This window comes from Ascaphus truei, chromosome 10, assembly GCF_040206685.1.
Source record: "Ascaphus truei isolate aAscTru1 chromosome 10, aAscTru1.hap1, whole genome shotgun sequence".
NCBI classification, from domain to species: domain Eukaryota; kingdom Metazoa; phylum Chordata; class Amphibia; order Anura; family Ascaphidae; genus Ascaphus; species Ascaphus truei.
The window spans coordinates 38,851,788-38,879,067 of NC_134492.1; the positions used below are offsets into that span (position 1 = coordinate 38,851,788).

Below are 27,280 nucleotides of genomic sequence, written 5' to 3' on the forward strand. Positions count from 1 at the left end.
CACCTTACAACCAAGAAAGTTGACACCACTCTACCAGGCGCACTGTGATGGGGGCTTGTAAAGTGTTCAAAAACAGAACCACAGCTGTACAGTGAGCACAGGCTATAAACATTTTTTCTCCCACAGGGAAGAGAATGTATGATCTGTTGAGTCTGTCACCTCCAGCACATGGAAATGGGTCCACAGTACAGCATGTATTGCAGTATATAACAGGAGAAACAGTTCCTCCTCTGTGTATTCGCATTTGGACCATATATTATACACGATCAACCTGGCCAACCCTTGGATCGATAGATCTTGTTCTTTAGATCAGTGGTGCTCAACTCCAGTCCTCAACAAGCCCCTTCCCTCCCCCCCCCCCCCACAGGTCAGGTGTTCAGGATATCCCAGATTCAACACAGATGGCTCAATCAGAGCCACCTATGCTGACGCAGGGAGATCCTGAAAACCTGTTGGAAGGAAGGAGGGACTTGAGGACTGGAGTTGAGCACCCCTGGTTTAGATTACAAGAAAGATGTAACCCCAGTATCAAGATATAACCCCAGTATCAAGTGGGTGCACTGTTACTCATGCCTGGAGAGGTTAGAAATAATTTACTAATTTGCCTTTTTTCCCTCCACAGGCAGAAGACAAAGCTGATATTTTAAACAAGGAGCTCCTGCTGACCAAGCAGAGGCTGGTGGAAGCGGAGGAGGAGAAGAGGAAACAGGAGGAAGAGACGGCTCAGGTTAGAGAGGCCTCGGCCTCACCTCTGATTTCATTAACCCTTACTAGTGCGATGACACACTGCCCCGTTCAGCTCCCTTTACCTGCTTGTTGTGTACATGTATGATCCTTTTCACACGCAAAGTCTCCCTGTCCTAGAGAGCTTGTAAGTCAAGTTTGGAGACTTTAAGAGACTGAGCTTAATTAAACAATCATCTAATGGTAATCCAACTCCTGCAGTTCAGAATACAATTTTCAAACAAATTATAAAATGTCGGGGTTGTTCTCCTTCAGCTTTAATTTTTAAAACAATGAGACACCTTAATTGTTGTATAACCTTCAAGTAATTTCATATGCGGTGCCTCACTATCTCAGATGTAAAATGTGATCATTTTAGCACAGTAAAGAGCTTCATACTGGTGTAATTATAAGTATAGATTATCCTGTTGCCAGGATACACAACAAACCACTGGGTGCAGTATTACAAGTTTGAGTTCATTGTTGATAGCTGACTAACGGGTAGGAGGTGGCTCTGCTTCTCTGCCTTCACCTTTTTCACATTCTAGTCCTTTAAACACAAATTGGTAATATGCACCAATCAAGTTCACAGCTCTGGCTTCCCCCCAGGGGTTCATAATATTACTGCTGGAGTGACTTCCAATTATAGCAGATCAATATCCACCCAGAAGTGCCGCAGTGTTTTTCAGTGGGTGAGTTCTAGCTCCTTCATGCTTTGAACCTCATTCACCAAGACTCACATTTAAAGTTAATTGTGCACAGTTTAGTGACCGGTCCTCTGTGTCTAGTACATTTGCGTCCCCTCCCAATGTATCCTCCAGTTTTGATTTCAGGGAATTAAGTGTGATGTGCAGGACAGGAAAAGTGGAAATGTTGTTGAAATTGACATCTTTTTTTTTTTTATTCCACCCAGTTGAAGGAAATTTTCCGAAAACAACTAGAAAAGGCAGATCTAGAAATCAAGAAGACGACGGCTATTATAGCAGAGTATAAACAGGTGAGTGGGGGGTTACGATTTGCTGCCTTTGTTCCTGTATCTCCTTGATTATACTGTAGTGTCTAAGGCTTGTTATATAGTAGGCGCGTGCGTGCGCCCGGCGTTGCGCATGCACGTGGCACACGCGTTTCGTTTGTTGTAAGCGGTGGCGTGCGCGGCTAGGGGGCGTGGCTATACAACGTCACAGCGATAGCCGCGCTGTGATTGGCTTGGCAGTGGCGAGGTAGCACCGTGAAAATATACCTTTTCATGTATTTGCTGTGATCTGCTGCGCCACCGCTCAGTGCCGTGCGCTGGACACAGCCAATTCTATTTGACACGCGCGCACTATATTACACGCCTGTGTGTTGTCATAGTTTTAGATGCTAGTGCGTTAACCTCATGTACTGACTGGGAATAAAACCATGCCTTCCTTTGCTTCCCTCCTTGAAAGATTTGTTCCCAGTTGAGCACCCGATTGGAAAAGCAGCAGACGGCTAACAGAGAGGAGCTGGAGGTTCTGAAGGTGAGCGGGGAATATACAGAGGCTGGGAACGGGTGGAGTTGCTCTCCCATTGACATTACATGTATAAGTCATTAGGTTGAGCTCTGATGAAGAGAACACAGAGACCTGCAGCAAAGAGAGTGCACTATATCCTCTAATATTATAGAAAATACTATTCTTTTGCTGAAAAACGTATAAAATATAGGGTTGAACTCAGCACATATTCCTTTTCTTACTGGGCTGCATAGTGCTCACTGCCTGCCCTCTTGCCTTTTAATTGTGTCCAGTATTTTGGTTTGTCACTTACATGTAACATTTAAAGTGTTAATAAAAGCTCGGTTTTATGACAGCCCGTGGGTGCGCTCCGGAGTGAACTCTCTTTGCTGGAGGTCTCTGTCTTCTCTTTACAGACCCTCCATCCCAGTATATGGTACTAAAACTAGTTTGCAGTGCTGCACCCCTCCCCTTCCATCAGTGGAATAAGACTATTCGTCTCATTTGTAGCTTATTCATTGTCACCACATTATTTATATAGATGGAGGGTAGTTGAGCAGTTCTACTTCTCTTTATAGGAGTTCTGATGAAGCGTCTTGTATTACTGTAACTAGGTTAGGGTTTCCATGCAATTTATTTGTTAGCTGCTTGCTCAGTTCTAGCACACACTACGTATGGCAACAGTAGGTTCAGAACCCTGTGTATAAGGAGACATTGTCAAGGTAGCGTTTATATGTATGTATGGCAGAGTTGTATTGTGGTAGCATTCATGTTAAGCCTCTGCTCCATGTCTGTGAGGTGGGCAGGTCCTTTCTGACCAAAACTGTACTTTATTGTTTCAGGCCAAGGTAATGTCCTGCAGTCAATGCAGTGAGATCTTCAACAAGGAAGGAGCACTACTAACGTCAGGATCTGGCAGAGATAAGTCAGGAGGGGGAGGAGACGACGAGAAGGACTCTCTCATGATGCACCTGCGAGAGATGGAGCTGGAATTGGCACAGACCAAACTGCAGCTTGTGGAGGCCAAGTGCAAAATACAGGTATTAATCGCACAATAAAGAAAAAGTGCAGCGACTGCTTAATACTGGGTTGTGCACAGAAAGTGCTCAGAGGCATGGGCAATGCAGGGATGCTTTAGTCCAACTTCATCCTCTAATTCAGTAAAAGGCCGTCAATGTGTCACGGACAGAGTCTTACGGCCCAAAACCCATTCTCACCTGGGCTGTCCGGTTTACAAGCATCTAGATAGACACGGCACGGTCTGATAATTTTCTATAGAACACCTAGTGTTACAGGTTCCATACTGTTTGTCAATTAATTTAACGCAGCAATCCCTTCCAATTCTCATATTGATTTTTTTTAAAGAATGTGTAGCAGTGTCCTGCGCGTGTGTGGTGTTGAAGGCTCACAACTAGCGGCGAGACATTTCTGTAACTAATAGAACTTTGCACTACATTAGTGAAGGGAGAGAGTAAGTTGGCCCAGATCACATGCTGCTTTTATTGAATCTCTATGTCCTGATAATGCACCCAAACCTATTCAGTACCCCTATGGCACTAAAGATGTTAGGGCATTGATATCCCACTAGTTACTGTTTTCTGAGTCTGGGATGCATTTGTCCTAACTGGTCTGTTTCTTTCCGTCTCAGGAGCTGGAGCATCAGCGAGGAGCTCTTCACAATGAGATCCAGGCTGCCAAAAACTCCTGGTTTAGCAAAACCCTGAACTCTATTAAAACAGCTACGAGTAACCAGCCCACTGCACAGCCACCACAGGGAGCCCAGGCCTCCAGCCCAGTCCTGCAGGCAGCAAAAGAGAGTACATAGCACGGCACCTAAAAGCACAGAATAAGAGCACAAAATTACCAACCAGGAAGCAGAGACAGCCAGGCAGGTGGTCCAAATGCCTGTCTTTCCAGTGACGGATGTCACATTTAATTTCTTCCGTCACCAACGCGTCCTGCAGGCTTCAAATCTCCTCGCAAGTCTTTTCATTGTGCCGCCTGGAAAATCTTTTCTTTGGACAGCTGCCACTATTACACTTTATTTCTTTAATGAACTTGTATTATTATAGTATAACATGACCCTGGGGCTCTAGCTAGTAGGTTTCCTCCTGCTGGCAAAAGTACATCGCTTATTCCAGAGTCAGATTAATGTGTGTGTTTTGTAAGTATAAATATGTTGGCGTGGACATACAGATGTTTCTAGAAATGCATATTTACATATTTGATGGAAAGTTTTAACATATTGCTGCCTATGAAAGTGCTAAAGTTTCTTTTTTTTTTTTTTAATTCTATCTGTCACGGGGATTCTCACCTCTGGACTCTATGTTGTATTGTATGCAACCTGCCTATATTTTATTAATCCGTCACTGGTACGGAGAAAGAAAAGTGCATCACAATATTATCTGTGTAATAAAAGTCATTGGTGCATCCAGTGTTGGGTTGTTTTAATTTCAGGTGACTTTAAACTATTGTTATACTGTAATATTCTTCCCCTCCACCCAACTGTTCTTGTATTCTTTTTAAAATACTTTCCAATCTCAGCTCACCATGTTAACGTTCATTTGTAAAGTGGTTTCATTTCTTCTGGCTACTCCCTTCTATGCACAGCCAGGGCCCCCTCGTCCTCCTTCCATAGGCTGAGTCCCCAGTGGCCACGGCTGCACGCGCGTCAGAGCGCCTGGCGGAGCGTGGACAGGTAAAAGCCGCGGTCTAGGGGTGGCGATGGGATGCGTGGGGGGGGGGCGCGAACATGATAGTGTAGACCATCTGCACAACCACTGGTTGCTAATCATCCATGTGACTGCGTCTTTGCAGGGAGGGACAAAATCCTGGTCTTCCCTTCCAGCGGTCGCTTTGTGCGACCATGCACACACGGTGACTGGGGCCTGCCCCCCGGGGGGCTGTGCTCTCGTGTGTGGCAGCAGCCACCGGGGACTGAAACGGACAGTGATGAAGGTAGAGAAAAATATTTGACAAACGCCCCATTCAGGAGCCGCGGAGAAAAAGACTTGTGCTTAATTTGCAAAGAAACCAAGCCGCCAAATATTTGCTTAATGCATGTTACATTTGTTTAAGGAACCATTCAGATTTTCTTTCTCTTCCTTGGATGCGACCAATGAAAAATGAAGGACGTTGCACGAAGAATTTAAATAAACACTGCCTGTGTTTACGAAGCTGTAGATATAAGGGAAATACAGGCCACAGTACTTGAATAACTAATGCAGATAAAGTAATTTGTCCAAAGCAATTAAGCAAACAGTCGGTATAAAGTATTATGGAATAAAATGGAAACAAGATTATACAGAGCGGGCTATTGTAATATTAGGCCTCACAGGCGAAGGCTGCGCTTATAGTCCCCGCGATGGCGCATCGCGTCAAATCAAGTTAATTTGATCAGTCACGTGGGCGCGCCCGCAACGGCGCGACACAAATTGCTGAAGTCAATTGAAATTGATTTTTTTCCGGTGACTGCCGCGTGACGTCAAAGGGCACGTAAGCGGTTCAGCCAATGAGGGAGAACCGCTCACGGCCACGCCGCCCTCTCCTACACTAGAGGCAGAAATCGCTATGGCGATGGGTGACGTCACGTTGCCGTAGCAGGGCTATAAGCGCGGCCTCAAGCCGCTCAGGGTACTTTAGGACTTGATCATCATAACCAAGAATAATATTATGAATTATGCAGATTTATTTAGAAAACACATTTCAGGCGTTTGCCTACCTATCTCTAAATTAAGTTTTCTTTTTGATTGACATTTACTTTTCCATATATAATACTCTGCTGTCCCCAATGTAATAGAGCGAGCTCAAAACCCAGAGTCACAGTATTGCATATTTATCACTGTGCCAATTGGAACTCTACTGGGAAAGTGACCGCAAACACAGAACAGTAAACAAATCCCAAATGCACATCCAATATGACTAATTATTTCGTTCAGTTCTGTTTTTTCTTCTCATACGTTTGGTCATTTAGTTCAATCTTTTGGCCACAACATATGAAGTCTGCAACCTCGTCAAGGTAATTTATTTATTAAAATGTTTTGCCAGGAAATAATACATTGAGTTACCTCTCGTTTTCAAATACGCCCTGGGCACAGGGTTACGATAATACATGGTTACATTAAATGAACAGTGGTAATGCATTCAATTTAGACCTTTCATGGACAGTTAGAGATATAATTTAGAGATCTAATTTTGGGAATATATAACAATTACAATTGTATTAGAGGTAGGTTAGGCCGGCAATGTGGTGTTGGGAAAACCCTGCCCAAAGAAGCTTACAATCTATAAAGGTAAGTTGAAACATAGGGTACAGGGGATGAGAAGGTTGGTGTGTTTCGGATTGTAAGAGCAGCTGTAACATTAAAAAACATCAGTAACCAGCTGACACCCTTTGGCTGCCTTTGGGGTGACGGAGATGTAGGCTGGAGGGGTTCTCAATGAATTCAGCTGTGCACTGAAAGTCCTTTGTCTGGGGCAGGAAACATTCCAGAGGGTGGGGCTGAGGAAACACACAGCAAGCAATCGCAGATGTTAACCTGCTGCGCGCTGGTTCTGTGCAGAGGGGAACCGCTCTTGGGGGGAACACTTTCAGACGTTCGCCTTTGGGGCGACACAGATGTAGGCTGAAAGAGTTCTCAATCTAGATCTATCAACAGGTCCTACACTACCAATTTTATACTGTCATTTATATTTGCCCCATGCTTATGAGAAGAAAAAACATAGGTATGAATTAAATAATTTGTTACCCTGGATATCCATTGGGGCTTGTTTTTTGATGTAATAATAAATAACCAGAAGGGCTGCAGTTTCACAAATGAGAATATTAAACAATTTGTACAGGAAGGACATTGTACTGTATACACTTATTTTACCACCAACCAATTTTCTATTGCATAGCCTATAAGGATTGTTAATAAAATATTTGAATGATTCCGTATGTTTTCACTGATTGGCAATATTTGCCCAGTATGCAATTCATCTCATTTGTTCCTTCCATGGAGATATCTGGAGAGTTGGTTTTACGCCAGACTGCATTGTGTTGCCACTACAGGAACACACCCCACAAACAAACACAAGGATTTTCACTTATATTTTCTTTTCAATTAAAAAAAAACTACACTTGTAAAAAAGCCAGTGTTCTCTGCCGTAAAGGAATTCCATTTCAATAAAAGACACAGCTTAAAAGAGTATGTTAGGTTGAGATCATTTTCTGCAAGAATCCTTCATCGTAACAACGTAAAGACTGGCACTTTAGTATTGCAAAAACAACTTCAAGGTGGATTCATGTTTTTTATGACATAGCACCAATATCTATATAGCAACTTTCTGATAAGTGGCAGCATTTATAACCTGAATTACAAGGTCCCCCACGTGCAATACTTCAGATGGTAACGGGGGTGTAAGGGTTAACTAGACACAGTAACATAACACTGTATGTTAGCAAGATTTCAGGCTACAGAGCTGACTGAAAGAGAATGCAGCCTGCTTCGCTAGCACAACCAGTTTTCCTGGTGGCCTCTCAGTAGTGTTAAGGTTTCATTTGAGTCTGACTACCACTAAGTACTAGGCTGCTGCAATTTCCTTGGTTCTTATTTGTCTAATCTGCCAATTCTCAAATAGCCAAAGATGTGGTATTAAAGTTCAAAGCTTTAAAAACATGGACCTAACAGCAATAAGGCACTGAAGGAGTTAGGTTACGGTTTCATAAATCTCTCATTTGAATGAAGTCCAACTGTTTCACATCATTAGTGCCTTAAGTACTCTGCATTTTGGTTCACAATACTTGTCTCGTTTCCACTGCACTGAAGTTACTCATGAAAGGGTTTATGAAGTAATGCATAATTGAATGACAGTTTGGCAGTCTTTTAACAGCATATGGTTCGGCTGTGACAAGCTTTTGGGGTGCTGCACCCACAGCCTGCCCTGCTCTCAATTTCCCCCACTTGGAATGTTGCACTGTGAGGATTAAGTGCTCAGCCTGCATGTACCATCGAGGAACTGCACTTGTAGATATGCAAGACATTTCCAGCAGACCGATTTGGACACTTGGTTTTTGTCCATGATCCATGACCAAATGTAATGAATTAAATCTATTTGATCCGTTGTAAATGGAGTGTACCAAGTAAGAGACTGTTTCATTGAGCGCCTTTGTAAGCTTTGAGGATAAAACAGAGGGAAGTCATCAGCACCAGGCCCAGCCGTTTCCAAACCCAGCTACTGGTTCAAAATGTCAAATTCAAGTGCACCCCAGGTCCCAGAACGAGTGTTTGTGTGGCTGGCCCCAGTCACTCCTCCGCTGGTGGATGTGTGACCTGAATATGATAGGGCTGCAGATCCTCAGAAGACACAAAGTCAGGTGCGTTGCTCATGAGGTCCCGACCCCGGAAGGATTTAGGGAAAGCGATGACATCACGAATGCTTGAAGCTCCAACAATGATCGAAATGAGACGGTCCAGGCCTAGAAGACATGAAAGGTCTTACACTGAACAGGCTACATGGGAGAGATAGCAGGCTGCAAATCATGCAGAGGAGCATGGACACTCAACCTTGTACAGAGCACAACAGATAGAAAGAAATGCAAGGATGGCCAACTCCAGTCGTCAAGGGCCACCAACAGGTCCAGTTTTAAGGATATCCCTGCTTCAGCACAGGTGGTTCAATCAGTGGCTCAGTCATTTTGACTGAGGGATATCCCTAATAATCCCTAATGTGCTGAAGCAGGGATATCCCTAATAACTGGTCTGTTGATGGCTCTTGAAGACTGGAGTTGGCCATCCCTGGTATAGAGTTTAGCAACAGCTCAGAGAACATGCACAGTCCTAGCTACTTGACATCTTTGACCAGACTGCTCAGGGAAAAGGTCTAAAGATACAAGACCGTCACCTCTGGGACTAGACAGCTCACGTGGAAACACCTACCTAAAGCAAGCCCTCCATGTGGGGGCGCTCCAGAGTCCAAAGCCTCCAGCAGGTGAGAGAGAAGAGCCACATCTTCCTGCAGAGACAGGGGGAACAGAGAATATGGCACATAAAGCAGAACGCACGCTGGGGTTACTGAGAAACGAGCATCAGTCAGTCACAGCGGCCGATTCATACAAATGAAACTGACTTTTTAAATGGTAAACGGCAATATTGTTCGAAAATACACCTTGCGTATTCATTATAATAAAGCAGGAGGAGACCTTTCCTGGCTCAGCTGATTAGTAATGCAGTAACAGGTCATCACTATTTGATTATTGCCGGTGCAAATTAAAAAAAAAAATATATATATATAATCAATCAATAAAAGAAAAGCGCTGTGTACTGCACTCTCTCAATAATGGGTTAAATCGAGGTGGGATAAAAATGTAATTATTAAAAGATTAAAATTAATGCCAAGATGAAAATGTATGTAAAATAAGTATTTAATTAACACATCTATCAAAGAATAATTAAATATAAGTGTAAAGATAAAAAGTGCGACACTTGCAAGTCCAAACCATGTGAAAACGTATTTAGGTAGCGGCTTCTTTTGCTTTTGAAAATCTGTGCGATATGCAAGTTTACGATCTATGCAAATCATCAAATCACACAATAAAGGAGCATCCAACCATCTGTTATGTTTAATAGGTGTGAAGCAGGGTGTCTGCGGAGCTGAAGCAGGGGGTCTGCGGAGCTGAAGCAGGGGGTCTGCGGAGCTGAAGCAGGGGGTCTGCGGAGCTGAAGCAGGGGGTCTGCGGAGCTGAAGCAGGGGGTCTGTGGAGCTTAATCGCATTACTTATATCTGTGCTGCCGTGAATTAAATCTCTCTCGGCACACAGGCCAATAGGAAGACGCGATGGATGACATTGTGGCTTCGTACTGCGGGAGATTTAAAACTCCATTTTGTTTCCCCAGCTGGGAATGTTACATGGGGCACCTTCGGAGGTAAGAACCTTGGGAAGTAGGGGGTCCCCCAGGAGCTGAAATTAACGCAATTTAGCTCTAGCGACCCCGTTTCCCCCCCCCCCCCCCCCAAAAAAAATAGTCGGTGGACCCATAACTTTAAATATTAACATGGTATTCAAAAACGGACTTATTAAATATCACAAATGTTTTTGTCCTACCAGAAAGGGACCATTAGGCTAATCTCTTCTTTCCTTATAAACACCCACACTAGTTAGAGGCAACAACTATGTCACAAACAGACTAGTTTCATCATGCAAATGAGATTTTCTGATCCTATTCTTGTGTTCTTGTGTATTGCCTCCATTACGTTGCATTGTGAAATCCTGCTGCAGTGTTCTGTTCTGCTATAGAAGAAATGGCATATCCACGGTAATTAAGTAATAATCCCCGAAGAACAGGACATTACTGGCCAATCCCACCTGGAAGAGTTGAAGACCCGAGGCGAAGCCGAGGGACTTTAACCAAGCCAGGGCATTATTGGCCAGTAATGCCCTGTTCTGAGGGGATTATTACTATTATAGGCTAAATGTAGGCATATTTCATAAATAATAGACACTTTTGTATAGTTATATAGATTTTTTTAATTAAAATAAAATGGTAAATACATGAATCCACCTCTATATACTCTTACACTGCAGATATCTATATCCACACACTGCCGTCCCCTCTGTGTACACACACACACACATACACACACACAACACAGCAGCTCAACACACAACACAGCAGATCTACACACACACAAACTGCTGACACACACACACACACACACACACACACACACACACACACACACACACAGCACCTCTACACACACAAGCACACCACACACACACACTGGAGCTCCACACACACACACTGGAGCTCCACACACACACACACACACACACTGGAGCTCTACACACACAACACAGCACAGAACCTCTACACACAACACCTCTACACACACACAAACTGCTGCTACATACAACACAACAGCACAGCACACAGCTGCTGCTACACTCATAAACACTGCTACTGTTGACACAGACACACACACAGAAACTACAGCCAGAAACAAACTGCAAACAGACACTCACTTGCTTTGCAGACTCTCTCTCTCCCCCACCAATTCAACTGAATCTGCTCAGTTCACGGAGCAAGGGAGAGGAGTCAACCCGTGGCTGATACTTCTTAACCAATCCCCTGCCCTGTCTCAGAGCTGTTCCTACTTTTAGACCAATCCCCTGCCCTGTCTCAGCTCTTCTGAAAGCTGATTGGCTGGAAATAAATCACATTGAAATCAACACTTTGCAAGCAGCTAAATTTCCGGGCATTACTGATTGGATAATGCCCGGAATTTTAACCAATCAGAGGGCAGGAATTTCAATAATGCCCGGAATTTGACTGCTTTAGCCTATAGTATGGATTAGCGATGATAGTAGCTCTTACCTTTAATACATGCTGCAGGATCCAGCACTGCAGATCCGAGCTGTGAATACGAATTGAGCCCCCTCCCACCTCACTGCCATTCAGGATCAGGTCATAGTGCTGGCTGCGGACCTGGTGGAGTTAGAATAAGTATCACTATGTACCCGGTTTCTTATAATCGATGATAGTTCTCACATTCACACCTCTGTTCCTCCCCGCACGTATACCTAAGAACATAGTGGCAACAGAGCACACTACCAATCCCTTAAACCCACACAGTGACCATGATCACTATGTATATACACGGTCTATATGGAGGGATGTTTTTTCATGTTGTACAGAAGTGTGTGGAGAGGTGTGTGGGTGAGAGCTTACACGTTGTATGGAACGTGGTGTTTGTGTGTATAAAGGAGGGGTACATACATACATACAACTTTAGCTGTGCTTGTTGCAGGGAGGTATATACATGTACATACATATGTGGCTGTGTGCAAGAGATCTGGATGCAGTACTGGTATGCAATGGGTTGGTACTCAGTTTGCCTAGCACCGGGTGCCGGATGCCTAGATATGGGTAAATGTGTGTGTGTCTGTGTGTGTGTGTGTGTTACAGGGTTAGTACTTCATAGCGGGTGTGTGTTTGGGTAATAGTATTCCCTTTGCCTTGCTGTGTGCTGGAGGTCTGGATATAAAGAGGTGGGTGTTATAGGGATGGTACGCACCCTTGCTGGCTCTGTGTACAGGAGCTCCATGTCCTCAGGGTGGGGAGCTGTGAAGGGGTGGTGAGCAGATTCCAGCTCCCCCACATTATCTTCCTTAGGTAGGAAGAGTGGAAAGTCCACCACCCACAGGAAGTGATACGCAGTGGGGTCACGGAGAGACACCCCACAGTCCTCCAGCTGAGAGGCAACATCCAGACGCAGCTTCCCTAAAGCGGCGCACTGAGGCAGAGGATTGGGACAAACCGAGAGAATAACTCAGAGGAAGAATGAAGGGAAATAACTCGATAAACATCCCCAACTCCAAGGGGCCGCACTGCTATATGTCTCTTCTATACGCGGAAATATGAGAGCACCACATATATACACTATGCACAAGTATTTCATACACCACCGTGCACAAGTATTTCATACACCACCACGCACAAGTATTTCATACACCACCACACACAAGTATTTCATACACCACCATGCACAAGTATTTCATACACCACCGCGCACAAGTATTTCATACACCACCGTGCACAAGTATTTCATACACCACCCTGCACAAGTATTTCATACACCACCCTGCACAAGTATTTCATACACCACCACGCACAAGTATTTCATACACCACCACGCACAAGTATTTCATACACCACCATGCACAAGTATTTCATACACCACCGCGCACAAGTATTTCATACACCACCACGCACAAGTATTTCATACACCACCACGCACAAGTATTTCATACACCACCATGCACAAGTATTTCATACACCACCACGCACAAGTATTTCATACACCACCATGCACAAGTATTTCATACACCACCGCGCACAAGTATTTCATACACCACCGCGCACAAGTATTTCATACACCACCGCGCACAAGTATTTCATACACCACCGCGCACAAGTATTTCATACACCACCGCGCACAAGTATTTCATACACCACCGCGCACAAGTATTTCATACACACCATGCACAAGTATTTCATACACCACCACACACAAGTATTTCATACACCACCACACACAAGTATTTCATACACCACCACACACAAGTATTTCATACACCACCACGCACAAGTATTTCATACACCACCACACACAAGTATTTCATACACCACCACACACAAGTATTTCATACACCACCACACACAAGTATTTCATACACCACCACACACAAGTATTTCATACACCACCACGCACAAGTATTTCATACACCACCACACACAAGTATTTCATACACCACCACACACAAGTATTTCATACACCACCGTGCACAAGTATTTCATACACCACCGTGCACAAGTATTTCATACACCACCGTGCACAAGTATTTCATACACCACCACGCACAAGTATTTCATACACCACCGTGCACAAGTATTTCATACACCACCACACACAAGTATTTCATACACCACCCTGCACAAGTATTTCATACACCACCACACACAAGTATTTCATACACCACCACACACAAGTATTTCATACACCACCGTGCACAAGTATTTCATACAACACCGTGCACAAGTATTTCATACACCACCGCGCACAAGTATTTCATACACCACCGCGCACAAGTATTTCATACACCACCGCGCACAAGTATTTCATACACCACCGCGCACAAGTATTTCATACACCACCGCGCACAAGTATTTCATACACCACCACACACAAGTATTTCATACACCACCACACACAAGTATTTCATACACCACCACACACAAGTATTTCATACACCACCACGCACAAGTATTTCATACACCACCACGCACAAGTATTTCATACACCACCACGCACAAGTATTTCATACACCACCACACACAAGTATTTCATACACCACCACGCACAAGTATTTCATACACCACCACACACAAGTATTTCATACACCACCGCGCACAAGTATTTCATACACCACCGCGCACAAGTATTTCATACACCACCATGCACAAGTATTTTATGGGAAGAAGCCGTGGTGCATTTCTTTGCCCACCATGCACGCCAAGTCTTCCCCGTAACAAACAGTATAGAACAGACTGAGCAGAGTCGGTACAAGACTGCCTCACCCTGCACCCTGACTCACCGCTGTGTAATGCTCTCCGGCTGCCAGCAGGAGGATGTCTTCCGCCTTTGCGCCAGTGGCTTCCGTGAGATCATTCTGCATCTCTCCACTCAGGAATTTCCCATGGGGAGATTTCCAGCTTCCATCTGACCTCAGGACAACCGGCATCACATCCTGCGAGGATGCGCAGGGAAACAGCATAAAAAGGCATAGAACCCAATTCCCCGATTTCTGGGGGCTGCGCATGTTAGGATGATCTTCCATGTTCGTGTTCAGGGTCCTACAGAGCACAACTAACGACCAGTCAAACACAACCCTTATTAAAGCAATGAGATCTTGTATTGCGTTTATCCCCATCTTCACACTGTTAATTCCCATCTAACATGCTTATTACATCCACCACACTAATGTCCAGCCTAATCCCCATCTCGCGCTTACTTTCTAACTATTCCACTGGGCCCACCTCTTCAGTATTGTGCCTCTCTCTTGCCCACCACTCCGGCCTTATTCAATAACACTCGTCATTTTTCCCCCACACTGACAACATAACCTTATCTCTGGTATGCTGGGTCCCTCCTAATAGAGGTAAATGAGAATTTTAATCCTAATACTGGTATATTAGTATTTTATCTGGTAGTGTTAGGACTTGCGAACAGGTGTCTGCCTTGTCGTGGCTCGCAAGCTTACAACGCTTTGGCCAAAGGGTTAAACTAAATGACCCTATTTCAAGAGAATATAGAAGTATTTTACTGTTTATTTTTGTCATCTTGGATGTAGCATTGGGCTTCTCTGTTGTCTGTTGTATACATATGCCACGCTCAATAGCTCTCCATTTTGACACTTATATACATATATATTTTGTGGGGGCTCAGGGGTTCCCAAAAGAGCTTGATGGGGTTGTGTGTGTTTTATGCTGGATACATCCCTCATATCTGTTTGGTGCTTCCAGTCACACTCTCACACAGGTCCAGTCCCCCCGTCTCTCCATCCTTACAGCTGCCCATTGTACCTGGTTATACTGGCCTCTGATGAGCTCTTTCATTGAATCCAACTGCGTCCTCTTCAGGAATTTCTGTTGGGAACAGGAGGAGGGAGAGGGCACAGTGACAAGCCAGAAGGACATGATTCGCTTTAAAATTAGGTGTGTAGACATTTAACATTTCTACATTGACTTGGCCAAAATAAACTAAACGTATTTATTATTTATAAAATGTTTTACCAGAAAGTAATACATTGAGAGATACCGCTCGTTTTCAAGTATGTCCTGGGCACACAGTTATGATGACAAATACAAGGTTACATTAAGGGTTATACTGTACATTATATATTGTATTGTATTGTTTGTCTTTATTTATATAGCTCCATTAATGTACATAGCGCTTCACAGTAGTAATACATGTGGTAATCGAATAAATAACAGATAATATAAATAACAGATCATGGGAATAAGTGCTTTAGACAAACATAACATTAAGGAAGAGGAGTCCCTGCCCCAAGGAGCTTACAATCTAATTGGTAGGTAGAACGTACAGAGACAGTAGGAGGGAGTTCTGGTAAGTGCGTCTGCAGGGGGCCAAGCTTTATGTATCATGTGTTCAGAATGTTCACAATGCTATTCGTATGCTTCTTTAAGCAAGTGTGTCTTAAGGTGGGTCTTAAAGGTGGATAGAGAGGGTGCATGTTGGGTACTGAGGGGAAGGGCATTCCAGAGGTGTGGGGCAGTCAGTGAAAAAGGTTTAAGGCGGGAGAGGGCTTTAGATAAAAAGGGGGTAGAAAGAAGACATCCTTGAGCAGAACGCAAGAGTCGGGGTGGTGCATAGCGAGAAATTAGGGCTGAGATGTAAGGAGGGGCAGAAGAATGTAAAGCTTTAAAAGTGAGGAGAAGAATGGAGTGCGAGATGCGGGCTTTGATTGGAAGCCAGGAGAGGGATTTCAGGAGGGGAGATGCTGAGACAGATCTAGGAAAGGGTAGAGTGATTCTGGCAGCAGCATTTAGGCTAGATTGTAGGGGAGACAGGTGAGAGGCAGGAAGGCCGGACAGCAGGAGGTTACAGTAATCAAGACGGGAGAGAATGAGGGCCTGAGTAAGAGTTTTAGCAGTCGAGCAACTGAGGAAAGGGCGTATCTTTGTTATATTGCGGAGGAAAAAGCGACAAGTTTTAGAAATGTTTTGAATGTGAGGGGCGAATGTGAGAGAGGAGTCGAGTGTGACCCCTAGGCAGCGTGCTTGGGCTACTGGGTGGATGATCGTAGTTCCAACAGTAATGTGGAAGGAGGTAGTAGGGCCAGGTTTGGGAGGAAGTATGAGGAGCTCTGTTTTAGCCATGTTGAGTTTAAGGCGACGGAGGGCCATCCAGGATGATATAGCAGAGAGACATTCAGAAACTTTGGTCTGTATAGCAGGTGTAAGGTCAGGTGTTGAAAAGTATATTTGTGTGTCATCAGCAGAGAGGTGATATTTAAACCCAAAAGATGTTATTAGGTCACCTAGAGAGAGTGTGTACAGAGAAAAGAGAAGAGGTCCCAGGACAGAGTCCTGGGGTACCCCCACAGAGAGATCAATAGAGGAGGAGGAGGTGTTAGCAGAAGAGACACTGAAAGTACGATGGGAGAGGCAGGATGAGATCCAGGATAGAGCTTTGTTCCGAATACCAAGAGTATGGAGAATGTGAAGGAGAAGAGGGTGGTCCACTGTGTCAAATGCTGCAGAGAGGTCGAGTAATATGAGCAGAGTGTAATGACCTCTGTCTTTGGCAGCATGGAGGTCGTCAGTTATTTTAGTGAGGGCTGTTTCCGTGGAGTGAGCAGTGCGGAAGCCAGATTGTAGAGGGTCTAGGAGAGAATAGGTGTTGAGAAAATGGAGCAAGCGAGAGAATACAAGACGTTCAAGGAGTTTAGAGGCAAAAGGCAGGAGGGAGACAGGTCGATAGTTAGAAAGACAGGTAGGGTCAAGCTTGCTGTTTTTGAGTAATGGTATGACTGTTGCATGTTTGAAGGAGGATGGAAAGGTTCCAGAGCAGAGGGAGGAGTTACAAATGTGTGTGAGCGTAGGGAGTATAGTAGGAGCAAGAGGTTTTAGGAGATGGGAGGGAATGGGGTCAAGAGGGCAAGTGGTAGAGGGAGAAGTGGCGATCAACAGCGACACATCCTCCTCTGAGACAGTGGAAAAAGAGTCAAGGAAGGCAGGAGGAGAGTTAGGAAGAGGTGTAGGGTGGGAAGAAGAAACAGAGGGGATGTTCTGACGTATGGATTCCACCTTTTCCTTAAAATAGTCAGCAAAGTCCTGAGCGGAGATGGAGGAAGGAAAGGCAGCTGAGGGTGGTTTGAGTAGAGTATCAAAGACAGAGAACAGTCGGCGTGGGTTAGACTTGTGCATGTTGATTAGTGCAGAAAAGTAGGCTTGTTTAGCTTGCGAGAGGGCAGAGTTGAAACAGGATAGCATAAATTGTAGTGAAGGAAGTCTGCGAGAGTGTGAGACTTCCTCCAGAGGCGTTCAGAGGAACGAGTGGAGGAACGCAGCATGCGTGTGTGGGAATTTAGCCAGGGTCTAGGGTTAGAAGGGCGAGTGCGGCAGAGAGAAAGTGGGGCATGTAGATCAAGAGAGGAGGACAAGACAGAGTTGTAGTTCCTGACCAGGTTGTCGGGGTCTGTAGCAGAGCTGAGAGAGGAGAGGGAGGAGCGTAAAGTGGACTCAAAGTCAGTTAAGTGAATAGAGCGCAGGTTTCTGCAGAACCGGGGTGTAGATTGAGGTGGAGAAGGGGAGAAGCGAGATAGAGAAAATGAGATGAGATGATGGTCAGAGAGAGGAAAAGGGGAAATGGAGAAATCGGAGAGAGAGAAGTTCTTAGTGAAAACCAGGTCTAAGTAGTGGCCATCCTTGTGGGTGCTGGCTGCAGTCCACTGTTGAAGGCCAAAAGAAGAGGTTATAGAAAGAAAGCGGGAAGCCCAAGAGAGAGAGAGGGGTCATCAATGTGGCAATTGAAGTCCCCAAGGAGAAGAACAGGGGAGTCTGAGGAGAGGAAAGAGAGCCAAGATTCAAAGTGAGAGAGAAAGGCAGAAGGGGGATGAGTAGAGGTAGGTGGGCGATAGATGACCGCCACATGTGAACAGGGAGAGAGAAAATCTGGACAGTGTGAGCCTCAAAGGAGGGAAAAGCAAGAGAGGGAGGAATAGGAAGGGTTCGGTAATGACAGAGAGGAGAGCAGGAGCCCCACGCCTCCACCCCTGCCATCAGTGCGCGGAGTGTGGGAGAAGGAAAGGCCACCGTAGGAGAGGGCAGCTTCCAGAGCAGAGTCAGACTGAGTGAGCCAGGTCTCAGTTATAGCAAAGAGAAGCAGGGAGTGAGAGAGAAAGAAGTCATGCACAGAGAGGAACTTGTTAGAGAGGGAGCGAGCATTCCAAAGGGCACAGGAGAAAGGGAGAGAGGAGGGAGGGTGGCAGGGGATGGGTATGAGGTTGGAGGGGTTGACACCAGAAGGAGTAGAGGTTGCATGTGGGAGGCGAGGACGAGCGCATGTAGGAATAAGACATGGACCAGGATTGGGAGAGATATTCCCAGAAGCAAGGAGGAGAGGCATGGATAGAAAGAGAATGTGTGAGGATGATTTGTAGGGGTGTTTTTTAGTGCAGGGGATATAGCTGTGTGGTGTCAGAGGACGCAGGTAAGAAAGGAGTTCATGTGAACAGAGAAGTGGTGAAGGAAGGAGAGATGGAGATATATGAATAGAGTTAGAGACATACTGAGGCTGGTAAAAGATATAGCATGGACAGTTAAAGATAATATATGCTATAGGCGCATGTAACAGTTACCAACCAGATAAAAATGAGAGACAGCTTAGTTTTTAAAGAACTTAGACTGGTGGCGGATGTGACACTCCAGTAGACTGTTCCAGTTGTGGGGTGCACGGTAAGAGAAGGCGGAGCGGCCGGATACTTTGTTGAACCGTGGGACTGTGACCAGTCTTATGTAGTGTTGTACCAGGTCCTCCATTTTCTGAAAACCGGTTAACGGGTACCCGGGCAAAATTAATCATTTTACCCGGCCGGGTACCCGGGCGGCACTTACCTGCAGGGTGAGAAAGAGCGCTGCGGAGGGTGAGGAGGACCGCGACGACATCTGGGAGCAGCAGACATCCTGGTGGCGGTTACAGCGGCAGATGCCTTTGTTCAGCCGGCGGGAGCAGCAGGAACACAGCCCACAGCCGATGCTGGTGGGAGCCGGGGAACCATGTGACCGGAGCAGGAGCGTTCCTATTGGACAGCCGTGCTGCTCCCAGATGTTGCCGCGGTCTTCCTCACCTTCCGCTGCAGGTAAGTTGAAGTATTTTCAGCTACTTTGAAATTACCGAACGCTGGTTCCGACCCATTGCCGAGCCCAGCCCCCTGCTGCCGGGTCTGGGTAATTTTCAGGTAGCTGAAAAAGCGCCGGGTACCTGGTAATTACCCGGTGATCGGTAAATCACTAGTCTTATGTAGTCAGATCTCAGGTGATAAGTGCTGCGTGTGGTAGGGGTGAGGAGCTTGTTCAGATAGGCGGGTAGCTTGCCCAGGACGTATTAGCAACACCATTGCCCAAAATGTTTTCTACAAAAAGCTTTAGAAAGAGGACCTGCAGCAGATTGAATACAGAGGGAACTACAACACTTGTGCTTAGTCTTATCACCATAACCAATGTGATGTGCAGTGGAGTCTGGTGCAAACAGAGGATGTAAAGGAGCTTCAGGTGCCATAGTCACTGCTGAGGAAGGAGTTGATGCCTTTTAGAGTTAGGATGTTCATGCTTAGGATACGAGCTATATCCAAAATCGCAGAGGTCCATATACACGGGCTTATAACAAAAGGGTGTGAATTACATTAAACTGCCAGATGTAGCAAAGCTAACTGTCTTCGGTGCTGCGATCACACAACCGCAGCGGTTGCAGCGCCGGAGGTATGGCACTGCGGGTGTCCCTTTCGGAAGCCCGCAGCGAGATTGTGGCAGACACTGTCCCGGCACCGCAGAGTTTTGCTTCTTGGACTTCAGCGCTGGAGACGGAGACTCTTGCTACATCTGTAGAACAATGTTTACAACTTGGAATTCAAAAATGCTTGGGACACACATAAGGTTATCCTAATATCCTAAATAGGAGACGCCAACGATCGAATCGGGTGCCAGGTGAAAATGGACAGACTGAGAGGGCCAAATTCTTATCTGCGGTCAAATAGGCAATAACAAGCAGTAAGAGACATTCCCTCCCCATACTAACTTTCTCTCTGTATTATCTCCGTCTCTACACTCTTTCTTGCTACAGTATCTCCCTCCCAAGTATACTCCGTGTCTGTGTAACCTCGGGTACATCGACTGTTGAATGGAGCAGTCTCTGCGCAGAGAATTTGTCCGTCTGCACATTTTTAGAGGGACTGTGACAGGGCAGTAAACCAGAGGGTAAGAGATCAGTGTCTGGCTCCATGCAACCTACAGCAAGACTCTTCCGTGCCAGGAACTAGCAAATGATTGCAGAACATACCGTAATGACACAGAGGCAGAGGTTCAATTGTTCTCCTTTGTTTAGTGCTGTGTAAACCACTGAGGCCGTTATTCATAAACATCTGCATCACACCTTAGAGAGATCTGCATCACAACTTAGAGAGATCTGCATCACACCTTAGAGAGATCTGCTGCTGCCTTTATTCCAAATACATCCATTTATTGTCATACTTACTGCTCCCTCGGGAACCCGGATGGTTTTTACACATCCATGGGGTTTACTGAGAGCCTCCTGCACAAATCCCATTGGTGCGGCCTTGAGGTGCGACGTAACATCTGTGATCTGAGAGAGGAAATGAGAATACTTTCGGTAAATTAGAGTTCAGAAGCCACACACGCCTTAACAAAATACTACTGCGGCACCGTAATCCTGCGGCAGCTGCAGCAAGACCATCACTACAGGTCCCCCAATGTACTGTACTGACATTACCTGCAAGGGGGATGGGGGGGATCTGGAATATTTTCATACATTATTAATAATAATAATAAATACTTTAGTTACAGCGGCGACAAAAGGTTTGTGAACCCCATCCCAACAGTCAAGCATGGTGGTGGGCGTGGGGTGTTTGGGGCGGCTTTGCTGCCTCGGGACCTGGACGGCTCGCCCTCATTGAAAAACATGAATTCTGCATCGTATCAGAAGATTCTAGAGGAGAATGTCAGGCCACCCGTCAAAGTCCGAGCGCTGAAGTGAAAGCGGGTCATACAGCAATTATGACCTAAACATACAAGCAGATCTACAAAAGAATGGCTGCAGAAGAAGAAATAGAATGGGCTGGTCAAAGTCCAGACCTAAACCCCATCGAAATGTGGCAGGTCCTGAAGCGAGCTGTCCATGCAAGGAAGCCCTCAAATGTCACTGAGTTTAAGCAGTTCTGTAAGGACGAATGGGCCACAATTCCTCACCCGCTGTGAGAGACTGACCGGCAGTTACAGGAGACGCGCAGTTGAAATGATTGCTGCGCAAAGGGGGCGCCCCCATGTACTGAATCTAAGGGTCACATACTTGTTCGCACATGGACACTGAATGTTGAATCATTTGTAAATAAATAGATCTTGAAAAAGTATCATGTTTTTGTGTCATTTCTTTGACAGGGTTATCTGCATCTATTATTAGGACTTAGATTAAGATCTAATAACCTTTTAGATTTGAAATATGTGAAAATCCTAAGGGGTTCACAAACTTTCTCGCCCCTGTATTTCGCGCTTTTCTCCCAATGGGACGCGCAGCACTGCACAGTTATACCAAGGAGACACGAAGACAACATTTAAGGTTATGGAAGAGAACACACACAAGGAAAGTGCAGCTATTAAATGTCAGGCAGTTTGTGATTCATGAATGAAATGCCTGCGTAGACAGGTAAGTCTCAGGCCATTATAGGTGGGGTCTGTTTTGTGCTCCGTTATGTAGCTCAATGCAGACGATAAATTCTTATTCTAATGGGACACACTCTCTTGCAATTGATTTTTTCTACACTGGTGTAAGTAGTGCTCCGGAAACCAATGCATCTGTATGCTGTGGAAGACGGAGGCGCACCCTATTGGAGGAAAATCATCCAGAAGACCAAGTAAATGTGAGTTTACCATTCATTTTCATTCACACCATGTATTGCTTATCCACTTCGATGCGTCTATGTCTGGACACAAATGTGTGAGGATTCTTACTGCGGTGATTGTGGAATTCTGGCCAGCTATTCGGATTACAGTGGATTAGTGGTGTCATTATCACTTGGAATATTGGGCTACATACATGATACCCAAGGGCTGCACACCAGACAAGTTACAACAGTTCCAGAGAACTTATGCTTGTAGAAGCTATTGACTATAGATAGAGCACCATACAGTTTGTATATTGTTCGAGCCATTATAAGCATAACATGCAGGCCTCCCAGAAGTACAGTTACCGTTACCAGATGCATATAATGAAGGACAGCTGCCCAGTAGTCTTATAAAAGGGACTGCTAGGTCCTGTAAGTTAAAAAGGAAAACCTCACAAGCTCACATTCTCTCAGCACCCAGATTAGCATTCATTCAGTTATTGGTCACAATAGAAAAATCGGCATGGCAACGCCGCGGGGTCACATGACAACATGACGTCGTTGACCTCGCTGCGTTATTTGACGCCGAAGACAAGGTAAGGAGGGGGGCGCGAGCAGAGGAGGAGAGCAGGCAGGGGTTCGCAGGGGAAAAGTTTGAGCCCTCCTGGCTTAAACTACAAGTATTAGTAGTGGCAGGTCTCCGGTTCAGCGGCAGGTCTCCGGTTCAGCGGCAGGTCTCCGGTTCAGCGGCAGGTCTCCGGTTCAGCGGCAGGTCTCCGGTTCAGCGGCAGGTCTCCGGTTCAGCGGCAGGTCTCTGGTTCAGCGACAAGCACTACACTGGTTCTTATGTTGATACAATATCAAGTCCTCTTATTACTGAAAACAAAATTGCTAATATTTAATGGCCCGCCCACGGCCCTCCTGAAGAAGTCTAATCAAGAGCCAAAACCAGCACCCACCGTATCACTTAAGCAGATGCCTATATTGAGTCTTTCAATCCGGATAAATATATTGCAATAAACTTCTAATTTGAACAAATAGCCATACACTGTGTGCCAATCATTGAATACCCTTGAAGAAGAAAGGAGAAGACGGTGGAAGTGGTAATTAAAGGAAGGATGGGTAAAAGCAGCTCAGACTCTGGGAGAGGAGAGGATGTCTCACCTTCATCTGGAAGCGAGTGTCTGGTTTGTCAGTACCATAACTGCTCATGGCCTCAGCGTAGCTCATGACTGGGAAGGGGGCTGACAGGGTTCCTTTCTCCGCAGGCCAGGAATATTGCAGCAAACCCTCAACTAGGCGCTGGATGCCCGCCTGATCCACAAAGGACATTTCAAGGTCAACCTGAAAGTGAAAGCCGCAAAGTTACATTATCACTAAACATGAAGGCTCTTTGCAATAGAAAAGAAGTGCTGAGTGACTGTCACAAACAGCGTGCCTGGGAAACGTGAGCGAGCGTCATCAACCCATGGTGACTAAATAAGTGCAAGAGTATTGTGGATTGGACACTAATGTGCAATAGGAGACCACAATATAAGATTAGTGCCAGTTATGCATGATGTTGTGTCAGTAATTTCACCTCCCTGTGCCAAAGGGTTCAGCAGTGATAGATTGTAAGATGTTTGAGGCCTGTTTTGTCCCACTGCACATAACACAAAGCAGTACATGTATATCCAAGGACAGAATATCTCTGCTAGAACAGTGTCCACAAAACCTTCTAATTAATTACATATATACTACGTGCTAATTAACCAATATGAGGGGGAAACTTACATTTGACACAGTGATTATTAAAGCAAGTTTGTGATTTATTATAATATGGGCAGAGACAATAAAACAACATGCATCTGTTTTAGGAAGCTGTAAAATGCAGATTCAACAGTAAAACCTTCCTCCACATAAGCAAACCAATTAATAAAAAGATCCGCAGCAGCTTCTGTAGGAACTTCAGTGAACTTTATAAAGAAAAAGAACGAGAACATGTTTTCCGGAAAAAAATTGGAAATGTATCAGGACAAAACAAAGACTGTAAAAAGGAGAATTAAGAGAGAAGATCTGTGGTTATTAATAATGATTTACTGCAACAACAAAAAAAGTAAGGGGAAGTCCTCAAAAAAATTCCATCGAGAAAATAAAATACATAGATAAGAGGTTCAAAAATAATGCATCTAAAAAGGAAGATAATATGCCTCCTAAAACTAATCAACCGCCAGGCGAGGTACTCTATACTCATAACAGATAAGGAATTCACACTGCACATTACTCTGCACCAATAACAGATAAGGCCTACACAAATAACAACACACAGGCCAGATAACAGCAGACACTTTCCCTGAACTGCATAACATTTGGGGAGCGGCCACTTCGTCAGATGCAAAGGATTGCGCCCCCAAACATCATGCAGTTCGGAGTAAGGGTCTGTGGTTATCCTGTCTGTATCTAGTAACACTGATTCCACACAGCAGTCACTCACTTCACATGGGATATGCCAGTAACAAGTGCATACACGGTACAGGATAATGTCAGGCTATATCCAAGGAATATGGGATATTACCTGTGTGAACTCTGGCTGCCGATTTGGCTTTGATCCTTCATCCCGGTAGCATCTCGCTATTTGAAAGTATCTGGAAATGCACATTTATAATAAAAGGTGAGGATTTGCAATAACCAAATCCTAGCAACGCTGGCTTTTCAATGACTGACACCCTTGTGCTACATTATGTCCTACCGCTGCTGTCACGCCATGCGGAGGGTAAAACAGAATATTGTGATACGCAGCTATGGGTAACTCTACTTCCGCACATCTCTCTAGGCTTGCAAGTCACAAACAGGACATATTATTAATATCACCAACACACAAGTCATCTTGTGTGTAATGTAGCCAAGGATTCTGCATCATCGTAACCCCAGGACCACACACAGCTGCCACATCAAGTTATCATCATGTATGGGGAACCAGATTAAACCAGGAATCTCATATCAATACATATAGGGCTATTTCCATAAGGCTTGGTCCCCGCTGGCTGCTGCAGCGCCCGCCTCTCAACAGGACCGGGCCCCCTGCAAGGGGTGACCGCCGCGCCGTCAGTTTTCCAGCAGACTGGAAAATTGTGCTCAGTACTAGCGATGGAGCGCTAGGCCTCGCCCCCGGCGGTTCAGCCAATGAGGGCGAACCTGCTGTGTGACATGGCCACGCCCCCATCTTTCCCCCCGCAGCTCACTGGCAGGCACGCTGCAGCGCAGACAGCGGGGCTGTAGCCTGAGGCTGCGGCCAGGCAGGAAGCGGGCGCGCTGGAGCTCGTGCGCCACGCCCTGCTCGGCCGCGCGATTTGTGGCCGGCTAGGTGCGTGCTTGTCTGGGGGCGCGGCCACAACGTCACAGAGCTGGTTCGCCCTCATTGGGCGAACTGCTCACGTGACGCGCTTGCGGTCGGCAAATTCAAATTTGCTTGCTCTGCAAGCATCTAAGCGCCGAGCAGGCGCTCGCTCACGCTGGCCACACACATTGCCTCAATGTGTTTCATAGCGGCCAGCGTGAGCGTGCCCGCTCAGCACCACCCATTGTGCGTGAACGGGTCTCATGGGGTAAATATGGGCCATCATGTTTTCTAGATGGGTACGTTTTATCTTTATACACCTGACACTCACCTGTCCAACCCACCGACCATAAGCAACTGTTTGAACTGCTGCGGGCTTTGTGGGAGGGAGTAAAACTTGCCAGGCTCTCGGGTGGGCACCACAAACTCCTTGGCACCCTGGCAGCAGAGAGTGGGTGTCAAGCAATATATATATATATATAGAACCCTGGCATTAGCATGGCTACGACAGCACCAGGTGCAATCCGGATCAGTATTTAAACACAACCCTGATATTACTGTACAAAGCACACATCTTTTCTGGTAAACGTCTCCTTTGCTGCTTGAAGGCTCTGACATACATTACACAGTACAGCATTGAAGCCCCTAAAGCAGCGCTAGTCAAAGTGCTGCACGGTGCAGAAGCTCCTTCTATTGACCCTTCCATATAGCTTCGTGTATGGCGCTCCATTGCTCAAACTTACCATGTTTAAAATGGAGCTCCTGGAATTGTCATAAAATAAAATGGCAAATATATTCGGGGACTTTCAAAAGAACTATTCATCCCACGGGCAGTACAAAGGACTCGGGGCCATCCCTTAAGGTTGGAGGAAAGGAGATTTCACCAGCACCAAAGGAAAGGGTTCTTTACAGTAAGGGCAGTTACAATGTGGAACTCATTACCCATGGAGACTGTGATGGCAGATACAATAGGTTTGTTCAAAAAAAGGTTGGACATGTTTTTAGATGGGAAAGGTATACAGGGATATACCAAATAAGTAAACATGGGAAGAATGTTGATCCAGGGATTAATCCGATTGCCAATTCTTGGAGCCAGGAAGGATTTTTTCCCCCCCTTAATGGGTTTTTTTGTTTGCCTTCCCCTGGATCAATAAGTAAGTATAGATATAGGCTAAAGTATTTGTTGTCTAAATTTAGCATAGGTTGAACCTGATGGACGTATGTCTTTTTTCAACATTATCTACTATGTGACATTTCCCTTGTCCAACACAGTCCATCTGTCCAGTCACAAACGCATGTTGATGATGTTACATTTGACTCCTGCCTCTTCTTTATTCACACTCATACATACAACGTGTGGCTCTTTCACAGCACAGACCGTTCAAAATGTCCATTCATTTACCGCTGAATGAAATAAGAACTTTTATACAAATACTTACCCCTGGGGTTCTCTTAAACAAGGTGGGGGTTTCTACATCCACAAACCCTGAAACAAATGGGTAGAATGAGTGAGTGCAGTCCCGCCTGTGTATCCGTCATTCCCTTCCCATGAAGTCCTACTTAGTTAGGCCCTCGTTCCGTTTC

At 45.4% G+C, this 27,280-nt stretch overlaps 2 protein-coding genes across 10 annotated transcripts in view; one reads left to right on the plus strand and one right to left on the minus strand.

Annotated features, from left to right (window-relative positions):
- RABGAP1L (RAB GTPase activating protein 1 like) overlaps positions 1–4,628 on the plus strand; it is a 318,905-nt gene extending 314,277 nt beyond the window's left edge. For all 7 annotated transcript variants that reach the window (XM_075616671.1, XM_075616673.1, XM_075616670.1 and 4 more), the window contains 5 exons: positions 623–727; positions 1,637–1,720; positions 2,154–2,225; positions 3,041–3,238; positions 3,847–4,628. In XM_075616671.1, coding sequence (XP_075472786.1) covers positions 623–727; positions 1,637–1,720; positions 2,154–2,225; positions 3,041–3,238; positions 3,847–4,023 — 636 coding nt within the window. In that variant the 3' untranslated portion in view covers positions 4,024–4,628. The remainder of the gene's footprint in view (positions 1–622; positions 728–1,636; positions 1,721–2,153; positions 2,226–3,040; positions 3,239–3,846) is intronic.
- Positions 4,199–27,280, minus strand: part of DARS2 (aspartyl-tRNA synthetase 2, mitochondrial) — a 35,803-nt gene continuing 12,721 nt past the window's right edge. For all 3 annotated transcript variants that reach the window (XM_075616681.1, XM_075616683.1, XM_075616682.1), the window contains exons 8-18: positions 27,136–27,182; positions 26,028–26,134; positions 24,935–25,004; positions 23,545–23,724; positions 21,018–21,125; positions 15,326–15,388; positions 14,338–14,490; positions 12,258–12,476; positions 11,558–11,668; positions 9,119–9,194; positions 4,199–8,658 (exon numbers count right to left, since the gene is read on the minus strand). In XM_075616681.1, the coding sequence (XP_075472796.1) occupies positions 8,486–8,658; positions 9,119–9,194; positions 11,558–11,668; positions 12,258–12,476; positions 14,338–14,490; positions 15,326–15,388; positions 21,018–21,125; positions 23,545–23,724; positions 24,935–25,004; positions 26,028–26,134; positions 27,136–27,182 (1,307 nt within the window). In that variant the 3' untranslated portion in view covers positions 4,199–8,485. The remainder of the gene's footprint in view (positions 8,659–9,118; positions 9,195–11,557; positions 11,669–12,257; positions 12,477–14,337; positions 14,491–15,325; positions 15,389–21,017; positions 21,126–23,544; positions 23,725–24,934; positions 25,005–26,027; positions 26,135–27,135; positions 27,183–27,280) is intronic.